Raw genomic sequence first — 18522 nt, 5'->3', positions numbered from 1 at the left:
AACATACTCCCTTGATTACTAGAACATACGCTGACATTTCGAGTAACAAGCACGGTTACAAACTGTTATCGAATGTTTGTGAAAACAAGAACGTTTTATAATCCACATATTCCTTGTTACTAGATGGTACTTTGTGTTCTTCGTAAATATTATTAAATGAAACTTCCCAATGTATGTATGTTCTTTTTGGATTTTTAACGTACTTTTAACAAACTGAATCATATTACTACGATGTCTGCAGTGTGACAGTTTATGGCGATGTCTAGCACTATGGCATCATGCCGCAGACAGTCACATTATCCTGACATGCCGACCAGTCCTAACACTAACCTATTATTGCTGAGCGTCAAGCAATGCATCTTCTAGTACCATTTCATACGTTTTTGGTATGACTCGGGTGGGGTTTGAACCAGCGACCTTCCGCATCCGAGGTGGACGCTCTCAACACTTAGGCCACCAGAGTGGTCAGACTTGCTAATAATTACTTTATAAAGTGTCAATACTGTTGCATTGAAGCTTGTAAAAATAGATGCGCGTGTTATCTGGGTCGTAACGTGGTCTACGGGAACAAGCAGAATTAGAATGTAGGTCGCTGTAACACAGCGACACATATTGTGATACGTAGGATTGACCGAATAAAAAACAACTGTTATGTGATCAATTTCATCCGAACATCGAAATAGATCTTGCAAGAGAAAATAGAGAAACAGAAGAAAAGCAAAATGTAGTTCATGGGTAGTGTTGTATCAACTGAATAATCAATGTTCAAGGGAGTAGGAACAAATCTCAGCCTTTCCCTGGTGACCTTAGTTTCCATCTGGAAGACGGTCTATGTCATAATACGTATGGTATTGTGTGTCTGTTTGTCTTTCTATGTAACCATGTTCGAAAATGGCAGGGTGCAGCTATATAATAGCAACAATATAATCAACCAGGTTAGAGAAATGATAATTCGTTCCAAGAAGAAATCGAACCGAGCCACGAGTAACTCTCACGGTACCAACTCCATAACCCACTCAGCCATCCGCTCATCTCCACACAAAAAGCTGACAACAAAATCGATGGCAAAACTGGGGGGGGGGGACCAGACAGATGTCCCCTTCCCAAATCCAAACAAAAAATAAAAGGTGCTTTATGTACATTTGTTTCCCCCAAAGGTGTGTATGTTTGTGTTCTTTTATAAAACGAATTTCGATCAAAAACTATTTAAAACAATTTTTTTATTTTTCCCTAGTGTTATCTAAAGAGTAGTTAGTCCGATCTAGGTTTAATTCCTAGTCGGAGTCTCCTACCCTTGTTTTTCACAAGTGACCTTTGCCAGAGGTCCCCTACGTCCTGTGTATGCTATATGTGTCATGCTATATTGTTTGTGTGCTATAGATTTGTGTGTTAGGACGGCAAGTATATCAAATTTCCCCATGAGTTTCCTGCATCTTGGTTTATTTTTGAAAATGTACATTTCATTTAGAATTCCAGATTTGAATGGAACGGTTGCATTTCTACATTTTGAAGGAAAAATATAAATCTTAGTGTATTAAACGTGTGTTTATGCTGATACGTTTCCCGTATTTATTTTTGTGATGGACAGTCACGCACTGAATTAGGATCAGCATTTTCTTTATTTCACCCATGCCTCTCCTAAACGTGGCACGAGCATATCCATCAATTTATTTGGACAAAAATTGTCTATTCATAATAGTAATATATATCTATATCTATCTATCTATCTATCTATCTATCTATCTATCTATATATATATATATATATATATATATATATATATATATATATATATATATATATATATATATATATATATGAAGCGAGAAGGATAAAGTATATAGGGATCTAAGAACGTACATTAAGTGTTTCCTCCGTGTTGTTGGTCTGTTCGTCCTACGCGAGGGTTTTTCCAAGACTCTTTCATAGGCCTGTCCACTTCGGGTAGCGCCATGTGACATAGCCCTATGACGTTTACGCCTCGTACTTCTCCCACGCGTAGGTTCCCTGTCTCTTTGTATTACAGAAGGCTCTATTCTGTTTAGTAATAATAGTAATATAATTTTGTTGGGAGTGCGGGATGAAGTGAGGGCTCCCGCCCGCGCACTGGCGGTGACATACCCTAATGGGTAGCAAACCGAAACCCCCCATCCCCTCACCCAATTTATGAGTCTATCCCTGTTCTTGATCTAAGATTTTGTTAATTAGTTTAATAATAATAGTAATGCTAAATAAATACTAAATTTTGTAATACGAATAATTATTAGTTCTAATTATTTGGGAGTGAGAGATGAAGTGAGGGCTCACGCCCGCGCACTGGCGGTGACATACCCCTAATGGGTAGCAAACCGAAGCCCCCCATCCCCTCCCCCAATTTATGAGTCAATTCCTAATTGGGTTCTTTCCAGATTATCTTTGTTTTCGAGGCACCGAAGAAACTAGATAAATTTCCAAGAGGATACAATTATAAGGAGGAATTAATTTTCACGGAATATGTTTGTCATTTATTAATCAAATAATTAATTAAATAATTAGTAATAATTTACCTGATGTGTGAGATGAAGGCGGGGCTCCAACCCGCGCACTGGCGTGTGACTGTTTCTAATGGGCAGCAAACCGGAACCTCTCCCCCATCTCCTCCCACCACGATTGATGGCTCATGTTCAGGCTATTTTTTATTGTGATCACCTGACCACTGGTCATCATTTTTCTAGTTATATAACCCGTTATCATTATTATTAGTTTCTTATCGAAATTGCATCCAAATAAAGAATATTATTCCTTCGGTACCTCTCTTTTTTGTGCTGATTTCCATTAGAAGTCTTATCCTATCTTGCTTCCTTTTGTCGCAATGTGTGATTGCGTAGTATTTAGTAAAATTTGCCTTTTTGAACTTTCGACATTTAATAGCATTTATTATCATCCTTCTCATAAGGGCTACTTCCCATTTCAAACACACATTATGTAAATATTTGAATATTAAACTTTGTATTTTGACGGAACCGATGTTGACCCAGTGCTTCCATGCCTTGTCCCAATTAACTCCAAATTTTTTCTCCTCATCTTTGTTTCTTAAATTTTTAGTAACTTCCTCCTTTAACCAATCATATGTTTTATTTTCTCCAATTTCCCATAAATCTTTCTTATCTCTAAATTTTACTAGCATCTCTTTTATATATCGGAAATGTTTTGGTACCTCAAGCTTTTTTTTACTAACTTGTTGTTTTTGTACATATCCTGTCTATTCCGAATAGTGAAACCATACCAATATATATAGAGTGCCTCCCAAGGAGTTTGAGGCTCTGAGTTTAGCCTTTTAAACCTATTAAAAATGTTGGTGCATTTAATGAGCAGGGGGCTTGGTAAGGCAAGCCCTCCTCTCACTTTGGGAGCCCCGAGTGGCCGAGTGGTCTAAAGCGCTCACCGTTCCGGATCATTGCCATCTCACCTCTGTCTGCGTGGGTTCGAGTCCAAGGCTCGGCTAGCGTGGGTACGTGGGAAAGCCTGCCAGTAGCTTCTCGTGGGTCGGTGGTTCTTCCCTGAGTTTTCCAGGGTTCTTCCTCCACCATTTATACTGGCCGCCATGTATAGCCTATCTTGTGCTGAAAAATGGCGTTAAACCTAACAACAACAACAACAACAACTCTCACTTTTGCCCTATATGAAGTGGCTTTCTTAACATAGTGTGTTTTATAATTCCAAATGTAATCTATTATCTCATTATCAGTTGTATCTAAGAGTTTCTTCCCAATATATATTGATTTTAATGTATAATTTATATTGGGATACGTGTAAGTTTTGCCACTTGTGCCCACTCCGTAATGCATAATGGCGTGAGTGCCCAGATTTTGATATTCTCTTTTATTTTAACTTCCATATTTTTGTAGTTTTCCTGCTCTTCTCCTTTTCCCAAAAAAGAACAACCCCTAAACCCCTAGAGCTTTGACCCTTCTTTCACCAAGTGGGGTAATCCAGTGTGATTTCCCCATCAGTTTCCTATTTTAAGTATTTCCGTTGTATCATGGTTAATTTTGGACCCTGATGCTTTTCCAAAGGATTCAAATTCCTTTTCTCGGTGTTTGAAGGAACTTTTAATCTCTAATAAAGTTTGTGCAATCGTCTGCATGTTGGAGCATTTTGAATTCTTCTTTTAAATTTGGGATTTTTATTTCAGCAATTTCCTTATTGTTTCTTATTTTGATACTTAAGATTTCAATTGCTATTACATATAACAGCATAAATAGTGGGCATCCATATCGTAACGATCTGTGTGTGTCAAATTTATCTGTAACAGCACCGTTAGCCTGTACACGTGCAGTTATTTTATTGTACAGGATTTTGGTCCATTTTTGGAAATTAGTTCCAGAACCGAATTTTTCCAGAACTTTCTGGTTGTAGTCGTGTTCTAATCTATCGATGGCTTTTTCTTGGTCAAAAAGTACCATAGCACCTTTCTGTCCTGTTTCATGCTAAAAGTCAGTTACTGTCCTTATATTTAAGATGTTATTTTTGAATGTTCCTCCCCCCTTATTGTTTGATTTACATTTATCATGCTATTTATAAAAAAAATTTTTAATCCTATTTGCTAAAATCCTACTTAAAATTTTATAATCCATATTAAGGAGGGAGATGGGCCTCCAGTTTTTTCAATCTTCCCTATACTCCTTCCCTTTGTAGAATATTGTTATATATGCTATTAAATTTTCCTGCTCTTGTTTCCCTCCGCTGTTTTTAATCCTTTACACTTTTGTTTAGCGTCTCTTTGTGAAATTTTTTAATTTCCTCTGCAATTTTTTTTTTTAATTGTAATTATATTTCTTCCTTTTGCATCTTTTGTAATTTTTTCCTTCTACTGAAGTATTTGACAGCTTTTTCCTTAATTTCATTTTTTAAAACATCCCATTCTTGAATTATATTCTTGTCACAAGTTTTTGAAACCGTTTAACGCATTGTCTATTAATCAAAAAAATTCTTCTTCCTCTAGGATTTATTGTTTAATTTCCATACCCCCTGCCCCATTTCTTTTTATTCTTTAGACTGACTTCGAAATTAATAAATTTATGATCTGAAATTTTAAGACCTTGTATTTCTGCGTTTTTATATATTTTATCTTCAAATTTTGTAACATAAAATTTATGTAACCTACATGCTTTCCCATTTTTGTACTCATAAGTGAATTCTTTCCTTATCAATTTAGTTATATATATATATATATATATATATATATATATATATATATATATATATATATATATATATATATATATATATATATATATATATATATATATATATTAATTTGTGTTTCTTTAATAAATTTTCTATTACCCGTTTTCACTAATGTCACTTGTCGTTAATTCTCCGATTATATATATATATATTGTCACCCACCCAGTTAAAGTCACACACGTCACATTATTAGTGTGTCCATTCTAAAATCGTTTAAATATTTATATAAATTTTGAGCAAGTTCCTGTCTTTGATATTTAGTTGCTGAGAAATATACATTAATGATATGTATTTTCTCTAACATAATATGAATCATTCTTCCAATAAAATCATCTCCTTCTACTCTTTCGCAATTGATTCCCCTTCTATTGTCATGATAGTCGCAACCTCACCCTTTATTATTATTTAAAATAAATATAGCATCCATTTTTTCCTTATTCTACTATGGATATTAAATCCTTTGAAAAATTATTATGTGCTTCTTGGATTAAACAACATCGTAATCAGTTAGTTCTATTAGTTTCAGTATGTTCTCCCTACCTAATCCATTTGTATTGATTGAAGCTATTCGGAAGTTTGTTCCTTCCATTTTCAGATGGCCGCATTCTTACTTATCATTATCAAGGTTTTATTTTTAAAATTAATAATAATGATAATAATAAGAATAAGAATAATAATAATAATACAGTTTTTTTTAAACTAGTGATTTATTTTAATGAATTATGTTGCAGGGGGCACCAGCCCCCCATCAGTTCTGTTTTCAGATCCATCCGAGGATTCAGTTTCAGCAAATTCTGTTCTGTCGTGTGTCTTCGTTATTCCAGTTTCTTGTTCTGTGTCTATTTATGTGTCCGTTTCCGTTAGATCAATCATGTTGTTTACGTCATCTTCATTGTCGTCATCAATTCTGTCTTGCTCAGGGTCATGGTCATCTTCATTTTCATTTACATTTTTCTTGCCATCTTCTTTGTTACTGTCCTTTGGGTCTGTATTATACTTTTCTCTCTTTTTTGTGTGGGGCTTCAGCCTTCTTGTCTTTGACTATTTGATTCTTCTCAGTCGGCGTGACGTCCGATAGTAAAACGAGCTGGGCAATAGCCCATTGACATGGAGGGAAGTGGTGGAAGCAGAAAGCATAAATGACTAATCAAGTGTCAAGTAGTGAGGTGCGGAACCCAGTACGCCAAGCATGAAACTCGTAGCAAACGTAAAACGTAAGGAACCAAGTGGTAAACACGGGCCACTGATACGGAATCAACTGGTAATCATAAAATCCAGTGATACGGAACCAACTGGTAAACATAATGTGCGATGGCTGGGTAAAACACGTGATCAAAAACTTTAAATATATTGTCCCTTGACAGCGCGTTGCACGACCGATCTGGCGGGAAATTGTACACCTAATCACACTTCCCATAAATGTCCTTACGCGAGCGAAAATCGTTACACACACACACACACACACACACACACACACACACACACACACACATATATATATATATATATATATATATATATATATATATATATATATATATATATATATATATATATATATATATATATATATATATATATACGTTGTGTGTGTCAGTGTGTATGTGTCTGTGTGTCAGTATGTGTCTGTGTGTCTGTGTGTGTGTTCTAACCCTCTGAGATTTCTGATGAGGATTTTAAGCTAGAAAGTATTCAGAGAGCAAGTGTTGGCATCTACCAGGCAATTTTATTTAACAATCAAAGACAGTTGTATGATTCTCGACACTAACATCGGAATTATCTGTAGAAGAATATTACTGTTTTATCTACTTAGTTTCCATGACAGTAACTTATTTTGTTAGCTCTTCCATTTGATCCCAATGCTATAATGTTCATTATGTTCTTCGATTCGCTTTTTGTGATAACTGTCATTTGACTATATCTTTATACAAAAGCAACACTTTTAATGTTAGTGATACATTTTTTCTTTCGACACACTTGTTGGCTGATAATACTAAAAAAAAATCTAAAATCTTAATGCAGATAATGCATCCCTGGCCATCCAACATAAAGGACTTATTTTGCTTGGAAAGTAAGTAAATTATCAATGATTTGTATCTTAGTAACCGAGAAAAAATGAGAAGTATTCGCGTTAAAGATTCCCTCACCAGCACCAGCAAAAAACATGTCCTAATTAGCTCTGGTACACTGAATTAATCTATACTCGTAATAGCAACATAACAGTTTTCTACGTGGGAACTAGACATGTGTTATCGACTTCCCTGTTTTGATATTTGAGACAGCTAATTCATGTTCATACGTACAAAGAAACGAAGTGCAGTTTACTTTTGTTAAACATTGTGACACGGGCTGTCTCTAATTACGAGCTTGGATTAGCGTGCAAATGCATGGTTTTCTTTGATGTAGATTGATTATGATAACAAAACAACAAAATGTGTACACCAGCAACATTTATTAGCATATGCTGTCTGACGATTAGTAAAAACATCGTTATTGCTCAGCGGCAGAGAAGAGCAATAAATCGCTGCAGTAACTACTTTTTTTACGCAGGAGTTGCAAATTCGGGAAACCGGTGAGAATAAAGAATGGTGCTCTTCAAGTATGAAGACGAGAGTTCTTCAAACGAATGGACTCACGCCTTGTGAGCACATAAACACCACCATAGTTGCGGATGAATGAGTTTGCTGATGGAAAATCATCTCTTTGTGGTTAATGGGGTCGACAGTTGTCCTCATTAGCCAGTTGTCTCCAGAATTAGATTACACCACAGAAAAATACCGCTCCAAATCGTTCGGATGAATTCTTGTCCCTCTAATCTCAGCTCAATGTAATGTTGTAATACCAAAAACTGCTTTCAATTTGTAATATTGCTTGTAAACGAAAGTGATTTTTGTTACCAATATTTGGAGTACTGCCGATTTTTGCGGTCATCATTATTACTATTTTGTTTTTGAACTTTTATTTCCTTTCCTTCCCTTTCTTAATTACACTCCCTCAGTTTTAATTATTTTTACAACTAATTTTAATCATAACCAGTAAAATATTCGTGCATTTTATAAATACATTTAGAATATATTTAATATCATGAATACGTTTCATTGAAATAACAAGGTCAAATAGAGTGTTTTAGATCATATGTTTATTGAAGTTTTCATATCAGTATTGTGGTGTTACAGTAGCAGATTTCAATATTTCATTGTTATTTATTAATGATATAACACATTCAATTTGAAAATGCTGATTCTAAATGCTATTTATGGCATAAATAATTCACTACCTTAATCTTGATGCATATGTTTAAAAATGCTAATTAATTAATTAAATTTTATTTATTTATGTATTTATTTATTATTTAAATAATTAATGTATTTATTAGTAGTAGTAGTAGTATTGTAGTAGTAGTAGTAGTAGTAGTAACAGTATTACTATTACTACTACTACTACCAGAAAGAGTGGGGCACGAAGAGCTCTCTATTCTTCATCTAGGCACTCAGCGATGGTAAAACAGCCTTCTTAAAATATGACAGACTAGTGAAACACAGCACTCGTGTGTTTCATGATACACTGTATGATATCCTACGTATAAACGATAAATAGGGTCTGGCCGAGGCCATTTTTGGCATGTGGTACACGATGGAATTTGTGAAATTAAGGTCTGCGTCTGGAATATTTCAGGTTTAACAAGAAAGCTATCTAGTAAAAAGACTAATAGAGACTGTAGTGATATCATCAACTGTATGCGTGATTTTGATGTTTATTCACTGGTCGAGACTTGGGTACATGACAAAAATTGTCTCTCATAAGCAAAGGAGATAATGATCTTAATGTAAAACGTTATTCTGGAGGGTGATGCTGTTTCTACATGTAAGGCATATCTACGAACTTGAGAGTATATACAAAGATTGTCTGGTTGACATTCTCGCCTTGTGTATAGCACTTCAGAAAGACTTAAATGTTGATGTAGTATATATGTACATGAACGTCTGGTTGACATTCTCCCCTTGTGGTCAACACTTCAAGAAGACCTAAATGTTGATGTAGTATATATGTTACATGAACACCCATGTCTGGTTGACATTCACCCCTTGTGTACAGCACTTCAGAAAGACCTAAATGTTGATGTAGTATATATGTTACATGAACACCCATGTCTGGTTGACAATTTGCCTTTGTGTACAGCACTTCAGAAAGACCTAAATGTTGATGTAGTATATATGCTACATGAACACCCATGTCTGGTTGACATTCACCCTTTGTGTACAACACTTCAGAAAGACCTAAATGTTGATGTAGTATTACATGAACACACATGTCTGGTTGACATTCTTCCCATGTGTACAACACTTCAGAAAGACCTAAATGTTGATGTAGTATATATGTTACATGAACACCCATGTCTGGTTGACATTCTCCCCTTGTGTACAGCACTTCAGAAAGACCTAAATGTTGATGTAGTATATATGTTACATGAACACCCATGTCTGGTTGACATTCACCCTTTGTGTACAACACTTCAGAAAGACCTAAATGTTGATGTAGTATATATGTACATGAACGTCTGGTTGACAATTTCCCCTTGTGGTCAACGCTTCAGAAAGACCTAAATGTTGATGTAGTATATATGTTACATGAACACCCATGTCTGGTTGACATTCACCCCTTGTGTACAACACTTCAGAAAGACCTAAATGTTGATGTAGTATATATGTACATGAACGTCTGGTTGACAATTTCCCCTTGTGGTCAACACTTCAGGAAGACCTAAATGTTGATGTAGTATATATGTTACATGAACACCCATGTCTGGTTGACATTCACCCCTTGTGGTCAACACTTCAGAAAGACCTAAATGTTGATGTAGTATATATGTTACATGAACACCCATGTCTGGTTGACATTCACCCCTTGTGTACAGCACTTCAGAAAGACCTAAATGTTGATGTAGTATATATGCTACATGAACACCCATGTCTAGTTGACATTCTCCCCTTGTGTACAGCACTTCAGAAAGACCTAAATGTTGATGTAGTATATATGTCACATGAACACCCATGTCTGGTTGACATTCACCCCTTGTGTACAGCACTTCAGAAAGACCTAAATGTTGATGTAGTATATATGCTACATGAACACCCATGTCTGGTTGACATTCTCCCCTTGTGTACAGCACTTCAGAAAGACCTAAATGTTGATGTAGTATATATGCTACATGAACACCCATGTCTGGTTGACATTCACCCCTTGTGTACAGCACTTCAGAAAGACCTAAATGTTTATGTAGTATATATGCTACATGAACACCCATGTCTGGTTGACATTCTCCCCATGTGTACAGCAGTTCAGAAAGACCTAAATGTTGATGTAGTATATATGCTACATGAACACCCATGTCTGGTTGATATTCACCCCTTGTGTACAGCACTTCAGAAAGACCTAAATGTTTATGTAGTATATATGCTACATGAACACCCATGTCTGGTTGACATTCACCCCTTGTGTACAGCACTTCAGAAAGACCTAAATGTTTATGTAGTATATATGCTACATGAACACCCATGTCTGGTTGACATTCTCCCCATGTGTACAGCACTTCAGAAAGACCTAAATGTTGATGTAGTATATATGTTACATGAACACCCATGTCTGGTTGACATTCTCCCCATGTGTACAGCACTTCAGAAAGACCTAAATGTTGATGTAGTATATATGCTACATGAACACCCATGTCTGGTTGACATTCTCCCCTTGTGTACGGCACTTCCGAAAGACCTAAATGTTGATGTAGTATATATGTTACATGAACACCCATCAATACATGCAGAAGAAAACTTGTTTACCATTACTGAAAACGAATCGGATCATTATAGTCATGTATCCAAAAGCACACCTTTATTATCGGTGGAAACATCAGTGTATACACTTCCACATAACCTGATTGTATTACACATGATGGTAATACCATCAGTGTATATACCTCCATAGAACCTGATTTTATTACACATGCTGGTAATAATATCAGTTTCTATACCTCCACAGAACCTAAGTTTATTACACATGATAGTAATAACATCAGTGTCTATACCTCAGCAAGACATGAATTTATTACACATGATCGCAATAACATCAGTGTCTATACCTCCACGGAACCTGATTTTATTACACATGATAGTAATAACATCAGTGTATATACCTCCACGGAACCTGATTTTATTACACATGATAAGAATAATATCAGTGACAAGAATACAGCCTATGTTGAGGACGTAAAGAATCAAGAGCTAATTTCAGTAATGAGTATTCCAAACTCAAGACTGTTACATGACTGAAATTCCATCAATAAAACAATTTCGCAAAAGATTTTCTCCTAAAAAATAATAATTTACATTATCAAGCAATCCTGGTCAGCCAAATCCATATATACTCTATTTTATCTTCACCCATTTCCAGGCTGGTTCCCATTTTTCCATATCATTAGTACCGTGTGTCCTATATCCACCCTTGCTTTTATTGAGAGCCCTAGGAATAGTAGTTCAATGCATAAGTAAGCAATATACATAGTTCTGCTTGCCAAAGATTACATTAGTGAATATTAAATTATATTGCAAGTTCATGTTCACCTATATAGCAATTGTGAATTGCAGGCAACATTTAAATATCTGAGCTTTCTTTAAGAAAATCTAAACAAATATTAATTTAAGATGCCTAACAGGAGTTATCTTTTTTACTATCAGCCACAAGTCATCATATCTGAATCATAATGTCTCAAAACACAACTTGGAAATATCATATTGCTTACAGTAATTACCCTATAAATGGTAAATTGTATAAACTCTATATATGCTATTGGATAGATATAATCCAATGTGCAAAACACTCCACCTAACATAGTCAAGTCTACCCATTCTACACACCGTTCTCCACCCCACCCCCTTCTTGGTAACAGTTGATATATCTGAATATTTTACAGCAATACAGTGACTACACACACACACACACAGATATATATATATATATATATATATATATATATATATATATATATATATATATATATATATATATATATATATATATATATGAATCATCTAAAACTTTAATAGACTATTGAATATATTTATTATCATCTTTTCGGGTTCTAAATATACGCTAATTTTGATAATAATAAAACTTAAAATTCCAAAATAGCATTCTTCAGAGCGATGCTAGTAGCATGCATTAATTTTAGAGTGAATGCTACCGTGTTAATACTTACGTCTTTTAATTATTGCATAAACGTATATGTATACATTTTCATTTACATATTCTGGCTCCTTAAGAGGATTGTATTGTAAGTTTCTGAATCGTTACGAGACTGAAATCAACAAACTACTCTATATTCGAGAATAATTTTTATTTACACTCTTTGCCTTTCAGAGTCTGCTGATTCCCTGATCTGCTGGCAGTGTATTTCAGACGACTGTGCTAACGACCCATCTGACAACTACAAGGCCAGCAAAAAAATATGTAGTATCGGGCAGTCTTGTCAGGTGAATACCGGGAGAATATTCGATACTTGTATAACAAATTGATAATTATACTACGCATCATTTTCAACACTGACGGTTGCCGATACTAAGGAATATTGTCAAAAGTGGCGATTGCCAATACTAAGGAATATTGTCAAAATTAGCGGTTGCCAATACTAAGCAGTATTGTCGACAGTGGCGGTTGCCAGTACAATACTTGCTACATTAAGCAAAATCTCTATCAAGAAATCAATTTATTACTTTGCGAACTGACTGTACCCATCATTTTTATTTGCACAATCTCTTTTACAATAAACTGTCTACGTTACTTAATAACCCTTAAAGGGAGCTTTTACATAACTTTTTAAAACAAAACTAAAAGGGTCTTACCGTCAGCATTTGTTTGACCCAGATAATTGGAGATTTTTCTAAATGTTTTATAATACTTATGATTCCGTTCGTTTCACATGAGAAGGTTTGAACCTTCTAAACCTAATTTTTCAGTGGATATTTCTAGTTTAAAAGACTTAAACAATATAACGGGTCGACAAATGCATATTTGGGATATACTTGAACATTATGAGTTGTCATTAACGGTCGGTTCTGTCGAGAACCAATGTGGTACCAATATATGTATCGTGTGTTTCTATCTAAAACAGAGCCAGAAACCCTTTTGTTTCTTAATTTAGGCCTTGAATAAAGTTAGTGTACAATCTGTCCTTCTTCACCCTTTGAATGCAGATGTTGTGGTTTTCCGACATAGAGAAACAACGTTTTTTCTACTTTTGGTCACAGCCTCGATTAAGAGTTAAAAGGAGTCATAAAAGAATAATCTCTCTCTCTCTCTCTCTCTCTCTCTCTCTCTCTCTCTCTCTCTCTCTCTCTCTATATATATATATATATATATATATATATATATATATATATATATATATATATATATATATATATATAATTTGACCATCATTATACAGTTTTGCTGACCATGAACTATTTTAATATCATTATTATTTCTCTAAAAAGTAATGTATTTTCCAAACATTTATTTATGTACCGTATTAAGATGTGTAATCCAAGGTAGAGCTTAACAATATTATATATTTGTGGTCTGAAACTATAGTGTTCCCACGCATTGTTCAAACACGTTTCCGTAGGATCAAGTTCCTGTCGAAAAATAGACAGAGGGGACAATGTTAGTTGTATAACGGACCTCTTCATCGCTCCAGGAGAGAGAGAGAGAGAGAGAGAGAGAGAGAGAGAGACAGACAGACAGACAGACAGACAGACAGACAGAGAAAGAGACAGAAAGACAGACAGACAGAGATTTGTCCGGAAGACATATTTGTTTGCTCCATATACATGCTAATAGGTATGATCCGGAAGACATACGTATCCGTCTCATATAGATATTAATGGGGTTCCAACTCCCATTTGACATATATTGGCACTTTGGACAGCGGTCACTCACAATAATCCTCTGATAAATACGTCGTATAATTTGCAAGTTATTTCAAATTTATGGAAAATCACCTCATCCGCTAGCTCCATCTTCTGTTTTGAAATTGTAAACCCAGTGTTAATTCCGCAGACCGTTCCCAATCATGTATCAAGGATTTTGAAGTCACCACTGGTCAAATTACACGTGTTCTCAGCTCAAATAAAATTCTACTGTAAATGTAAAGATGTAGTACCCTAATATGGAAATTTGTTTTTAGTTTTATTTTCAAAGAATGTTTCGAATTGTATAGGTTATAACCCATCATACAAGTCTGAAATACCCGGTTACAATTTCATTAGGTTTCTCCAACTTCATTGCGATTTGTGATGTTGTAGTTTACCCTAAATATCCACTGATATTAGTTATCACGAATATGTTCCTGTATCTCGAATTTCGAGTTTCGAGTTTCCTAGCTGAGAACAATCTACGGATTTATTTAAATAGCGAAGGAATAGATATACACATTTAGAAATGATAAAACAAGTCTTTACGAATTTGTATATTTTTATTCTCTTTTCTTTCTGTACAAGCTTAGAAAATCCCTAAATCGTCCGAAAGCTGCATAGGGGAGATAATCTAAAGTTCGGTCTGAAATGACGTGCAGTGTTTGAATTGTAGCTGGGATAGTTCGAATACAAGTGTTCTTTCGTGAAGTAAGACGAACTTTTAAGATTACAGTAATTTCACCAATCGACGTGAAGAGCTGTGGTGACCCATTTGTTACCAGGCCGAAAGGGTGCGACTTTGAATCATCCCATTTGGTTAGTTCGGGTCAGGCAAGGCACTCAGTTCATATTGGCTTGGCACTCTATTTTTATTGCCTTGGCACTAAATAACACATGCGTGTTGATGTGCCATAAAACACCAAAAACCAAACCCAAGTCAATCGATATACCGAGTATAAAACAATCAAATCGCGTCTCTACATGCAAGCCGAATATGACATGTCCACGCTAAACAGACCGTATTACTCGCTTTTAGATCTAATCCAGCTGCAATCAACATAAACCCTGATCTACAGTCCCATTATGCGCCGGCAGATTAGCGTCTGTCCTGCTTGTTCTACTGATCGCTCGTATCAAATTACTTAGTTCCAGATCTGCCGAAGAATTATGCGACAATACAATGACAATAAATATGTGGGTGTCGAGGATTTAACAATGGACATGATAGGTTGTAATAATTTTTCAAAGCGTACCCCTCCTTCAAATGACTTCTGTAATCTTCTGTATTTTGTAGTACACAATAAACACTTTGTTATACCATAAGCACAGTAACATGTACTTAAAGGCGAAGTAGATGTTATTTTTGTCATCAATAAATTTACATATGTAAATAATGTATGTGTATTACAACCTTTTTAAAATTATACTGTGGAAATATCATAAAGATGGCCTCTTAAAATATCCAAGTACAATTTCATTTCAAATAATGCTATCATCATGTACATGTTATGGAATATTTGTCTTAAAAACACAATCCAAACGTTGCTGGGCTATTGATTCATATAATCAAATTGAAGATTAGAATTAAACTTATTTTTTAATACAAATAATATATTAAACTATTATTTTCTTTCTTTCTTTTTCAATTCAGAAAGTCCGTTTCGAAATGTACAGCCCAACAGACAAGCGGAAGTATTTTTCTACTGTACGGGGTTGTGCATCGAACTGCGAAAGCAAGAATGACTTTGAAAATTGTACATCGGAGCTGTTTAACTCCAGGGGTTGTGTCGAGAAGCATTGTTGTGAAAACATTGACTTGTGTAATATGGCATCCGATTTGACGTTCCACGCACATGTTTTCCTAAGTATTCCCCTGTGTCATGTAATATTTAATACTATTTTGGCGTAGCACACACGGGCAGATTTAATAGGTTCAATTTATGAAAACCAGTTCCCCAAATCGCTTTGCAAAAGAGACATTAGAACGATAAGAATGTACATGGTTCATATTTTGCTTCCTATGTCAGCACAGTGTTTAATTTTACATTTTTATTTTAAGGAAAGGTAAGGAATCTAAACTATGTTCATTTTCTGCATGACTTCTGAAATTCAAAGACCTCTAAAGAAGCACCGGATCGATACGAAACACGCTTCATCGTAATAACAGGATAGAGCTGAACTCGTAACTGAAGCTCATTACAGAGTGGCATTGTAAATGAACTAGCAAACGGAGGCACTTTTGTAAGACAAATGTTGCTGACTGTTTAACTGCAGGCTCAGCAAACGTTTAGCAAAATGCAGTATCCAACGAGGAGCTCGTTGTTTCATAAAAGCAGGAATCTGGGGCTGGAGGCTGGGGTTAGAGCAGGCAACGAAGAATTGACATACATAAGTTTTCAAGTTCAATATTTCTTTTTGATTAATCACCATAGATTTTTAATATATCATATGATGCAGAATAGATGTTTTTCTTTCAAATAAACAAGATTTATTCAAAATATATTAAACAGGTTTGAAATAAATGCTACGTTGTTTGCGACTGATTGAGTGTATCGTCATTTCTCAGTTATCACCCGTTTTACAATTCTTAATCTATTTCGCCCGTCAACGAATAAAAATCTTTATAGGTAGTGCTGCACGTTTAGCAGATTTATGTATTTGTTGTTTTATCTTCTCTGATTTTATATAAATATTTCATATTTTTACTGATATAATGTTTGATAAAAACTAATGAATATATACAAATATATACTAATTTCAATTGACTCGTCGTCACCATACAGTTGGGATATAGAATTTGAGCGGCAACCATTAGCAGCATTTGAACCTGTCTCTATGGATTTCGTACGTACAATCCTGATGAAGAGTGCACCAAAGTCATGTAAACTTGATCCAATTCCAACAGCACTGCTGCTTGAGTGCTTAGATCCAGTATTTCCTTCACTAACTGATGTTATTAATACCTCTCTCTCATCAGGGGAATTCCCATCATTTTTCAAAACTGCCATTGTAAAGCCTCTGCTGAAGAAACCAACACTAGACCATAACGATTTAAAGAACTACCGACCAGTTTCGAATCTCCCATTCATATAAAAAAATCTTAGAAAAGGTTGTTCTATCCCAGCTTGTATCTCATCCGAATTCAAACAGTCTTTTTAGCAATGTACATTATGCATTTCACCCTTACCACAGTACTGATACTACTCTTCTAAAATTAGTTAATGGCATTCTCTCTGCTCTGGATAGCGGAAAGATTACAGTCCTCACCCTCCTTGATTTGTCTGCAGCATTTGACACAATAGACCATGATATATTACTTCACCGTCCCAGCATGTATTTGGCATTCATGATACAGTCTTACTGCGGTTCAAGTCCTACTTGGTCAACAGGACACAAACTGTTTCTGCAAATGGAATACACTCTAGCCCAGTTGATTTATGTTGTGGTGTTCCACAGGGGTCTGTTCTTGGACCTGTTCTCTTCATTCTATACACTCAGCTGCTCTCAAGTGTCAGATATCATCATCCAGTGTCTCACCAATTGTACACTGATGACACCCAACTATACAAATCTAGCCACCCAACTGAAGTTGATGCTACCATCCAAGGTGTAGAGAGGTGTATTTCTGATGTGAAATGATGGATGACATGTAACAAGCTGCAGATGAATGATGATAAAACTGAGGCAATTCTGATCACAACAAAAAGACTTTCTCATTCACATCCTTTACCTCAAACAATAAATATCAGCAACAACAACATTAAATTCACACAATCAGTACGAAACCTAGGTGTTACTCTGGACAGTACTCTCACATTGCACCAACATGTTATGAACATATGCAAGGCTGCATATCTTGAGCTTAGACGCATCAGCTCCATTTGCAAATATCTTTCAGTTGATGCCACTAAAACACTGTTTGTTCATTAGTACTTTCAAGACTGGACTACTGTAACTCAATTATGTCTGGTTTATCTCAATATCTACTCCAGAAACTTCAAAAAGTTCAAAACACAGCTGCTTGGATCATACTTAGAGTACCACGATCAGAGCACACCTTCCCGCTGCTCTGTACCCTACACTGGCTATACATTCAATTCAGAATCAAACACAAAATTTTTCTGTGCTACTTTTCACTGACTGACTTTTGTCCAAATCCCTATCCGACCTCATCCATGTGTACACACCAGCAAGATACTTACGCTCCTCTTCTGACAATCGTATACTCATTATTTCCACTATGAAAACAAAGTCATATGGACAACGTTCTTTTGCATACCAGGGCAGAGCAACGTTGAATGAATTGCCCACTGAACTTAGACACAAAGACACAGTGATCCCATTC

General features: G+C 35.4%; 1 protein-coding gene across 6 annotated transcripts in view; it reads left to right on the top strand.

The window, feature by feature from the left end:
• The window catches only part of LOC149779494 (uncharacterized), a 30029-nt gene extending 13309 nt beyond the window's left edge, over positions 1-16720 (top strand). For all 6 annotated transcript variants that reach the window (XM_089940183.1, XM_089940180.1, XM_089940182.1 and 3 more), the window contains exons 3-4: positions 12643-12755; positions 15829-16720. In XM_089940183.1, the coding sequence (XP_089796309.1) occupies positions 12643-12755; positions 15829-16086 (371 nt within the window). In that variant the 3' untranslated portion in view covers positions 16087-16720. The remainder of the gene's footprint in view (positions 1-12642; positions 12756-15828) is intronic.
• The last annotated feature ends 1802 nt before the right edge of the window (positions 16721-18522 follow it).

This window comes from Sinohyriopsis cumingii, chromosome 17, assembly GCF_028554795.1.
Source record: "Sinohyriopsis cumingii isolate HCF-2022 chromosome 17, ASM2855479v2, whole genome shotgun sequence".
Classification (NCBI taxonomy): domain Eukaryota; kingdom Metazoa; phylum Mollusca; class Bivalvia; order Unionida; family Unionidae; genus Sinohyriopsis; species Sinohyriopsis cumingii.
The sequence above is the reverse complement of the archived record's forward strand: the minus strand, read 5'-3'. Positions and strand labels throughout refer to the sequence as shown.